General features: G+C 80.6%; 1 protein-coding gene across 1 annotated transcript; it reads right to left on the reverse strand.

Moving 5' to 3' along the window:
- Positions 1–335: 335 nt before the first annotated feature.
- Positions 336–1,989, reverse strand: TMUB1 (transmembrane and ubiquitin like domain containing 1). Its single transcript, XM_083825539.1, has 3 exons — positions 1,907–1,989; positions 1,391–1,831; positions 336–1,204 (listed from the first exon to the last, which is right to left on the reverse strand). The coding sequence occupies exons 2-3, from the start codon at positions 1,801–1,803 to the stop codon at positions 850–852; spliced, it is 768 nt and encodes a 255-aa protein (XP_083681665.1). The 5' UTR covers positions 1,804–1,831; positions 1,907–1,989; the 3' UTR covers positions 336–849.
- Positions 1,990–2,204: the final 215 nt, after the last annotated feature.

Raw genomic sequence — 2,204 nt, forward strand, 5'->3', positions numbered from 1 at the left:
GCTTCCGGGGCGGGGCGGGGCCGGGCGGGGCACGCGCGGAGCGCGGGGCCTCCGCCAATCAGCGACGGTGCCGGGGAGGGGCGGGGCGGGGCCGGCTCTCGCGGCGCAGGCGCGCTGCGGGCCTGCGGAACGCGTGGAACGAGAGGGCCCCGCCCCGCCGGCTGCCGGGGGCGGCCCGCGGCGGGGGCGTGGCCTCGCGCGGAGGCGCGGCCCACACGGGGGCGTGGTCTCGTCCGGGGGCGTGGCCTCGCGTAGAGGCGTGGTCTCGCGCGGAGGGGCGCGGCCTCCCCCCGCCCCCGCCCCGCCCCCGCCCCCCGCAGCGTCTCGCAGCACTCTCCGTTTTTTTTCCGTTTTAATCTTTAAAAGCAGCGCGGGGCAGCGCGTGCCCCCGGCACACGGACACCCCCGGGGGCCGCCGGCCCCGCCGCCCCTTGGTGCCCGGCCCCTCGCGGAGCCCGGCCCCACGGCACGAGGGGCGCAGGGCTGCGGGGGCTCGCGGCGGCACCGGGCGGCAGCAGGGGCTCAGGGCGCCCCAGGCCCCCCCCACCCCCCCCCCCCCTCCCCCCGGCAGCGCCACCCGCCCCAGCGGCGCGCTCCGCCCCGCGCCAGGCAAGGGTCCGGTGCCGGCAGTGCCGGGCTGCGTGTCCGTGCGCCCCTTCAGCAGGCAGAGGGCCGGGCGCCCGCCTCAGCACGGGGCCGCCGCGGCTCCTCCAGGCCCGCCGAGTCTCACAGCCCCTGGGAACGCCAGGGCCGCGGTCGGTCGCTCAGGCTCCCCTCGAGTTCGGGAGCGGCGGGTGAACTCCGCCCGGCACCGCGGTTATCCGGGCGGGAGGGCCCCACGGGGCAGCGCTATCTGCGGTACATGGTGAAGGCCATGAAGCTGAAGAGCAGGGTGAGGCCGGCCAGGAAGGTGGTGGCGGTGGCGGTGAAGACGTGGCGGTACTGCAGCTGGAAGTACCAGAGCACGGCCAGCATCAGCACGAAGAGCGGCAGCATCAGGCTGCCCACGTTGAGGGCGGCGTGCACGGGGTCGGCGGAGGCGTGGGGGCCGGCGGGCGCGGGGGCCGGGCTGTGCTGGGAGATGTGGCAGTGCAGGACGCTGTTGTGGGTGAGGTGCAGGGCGGCCAGGCTCTGGGCGTCGTCGCGCAGCAGCTGGCCCTGGTAGATCAGCCGCACTTGCTGCTCCTGCCCCGGGAAGTAGGCCCTGGGGAGCACAACGGGGGGGCGCAACGGGGGGGGGGGGTCACGCTCCCGCCAGCGCGGTCCCCGTGCCCGCCCCCTCCGCCGCGGCGCCCCGGGGCCTGTCCGGCCCCACCGTGTCCCCAGCAGCGAGGGCGCCACCGGCGGCGGGGCCGGGCCCCCCCTGGGGCGGCGCCCACCCCGCGCTCACCTCTTGAGGGCCCCCACAGTGTCTCCGGGGCGCACCCGGGCCAGGCGCTCGGTGTCGTTGAGGAACTTGAGGCGCAGCACCATGCCGGGCTCCCCGGGGCCGGCCTCCTCCTCGCCGCCGGGGCCCTGCCGCGCGGCCGCGGGGCCCGCCCGGGGCCGCAGCCCCGCCGCCAGCCCGCCCGGCCCATCGGGGGCCGCTCCGCCCGCCGGGGCCGGGGCCGGGGCCGGGGCCTTGTGCTGGGCAGCGGGCGGGGCGGCGCTCGGGCCCTGCTCGGGCAGCGGCGGGGCGGCGCGGGGCGGCGCGGCGGGCTCGGGGGCGCGCGTGGAGGCCCAGGCGAGGCCCAGCACCAGGGCGGCCAGCAGCAGCGCGAACAGCACGGTCACCTCGTCGCCCACGCCCTCGATCAGCGCCATGGCGGCGGCGGTGGCGGCGGCTACCGACCTGCGGGCACAGAGCGGCGCCGTCAGCCCGCCGGGCCCAGAGCCGCGGCCCCCGCCCGCCGCCCGCCCCCCTCACCGGCCGCCATCGCGCCGCGCTCCGCTTCCGCCCGCGCGGGGCACGCCGGGAGCCCCCAACCGGGGCGGCCGCGCGGGGCACGCCGGGAGCCCCCAGCCGGGGCGGCCGCGCGGGGCACGCCGGGAGCTGTAGTCCTGCGGTGCAGCCCCGGGGGGGCGGGGCATGGAAGGCCAGGCGGGGGTGGAGCCGAGCGGCGCGTGCGCGGCGCCGCTCTCACGCGGGGCATGTCGGGAGTTGTAGTTCGCCACTGGGCGGGACGCCCCCGCCCCCCCCCCCCCCCCCTCCCCGCGCCCCCTCC

The sequence above is a fragment of the Anser anser genome, assembly GCF_964211835.1.
Source record: "Anser anser genome assembly, chromosome: 2".
Classification (NCBI taxonomy): Eukaryota; Metazoa; Chordata; class Aves; order Anseriformes; family Anatidae; genus Anser; species Anser anser.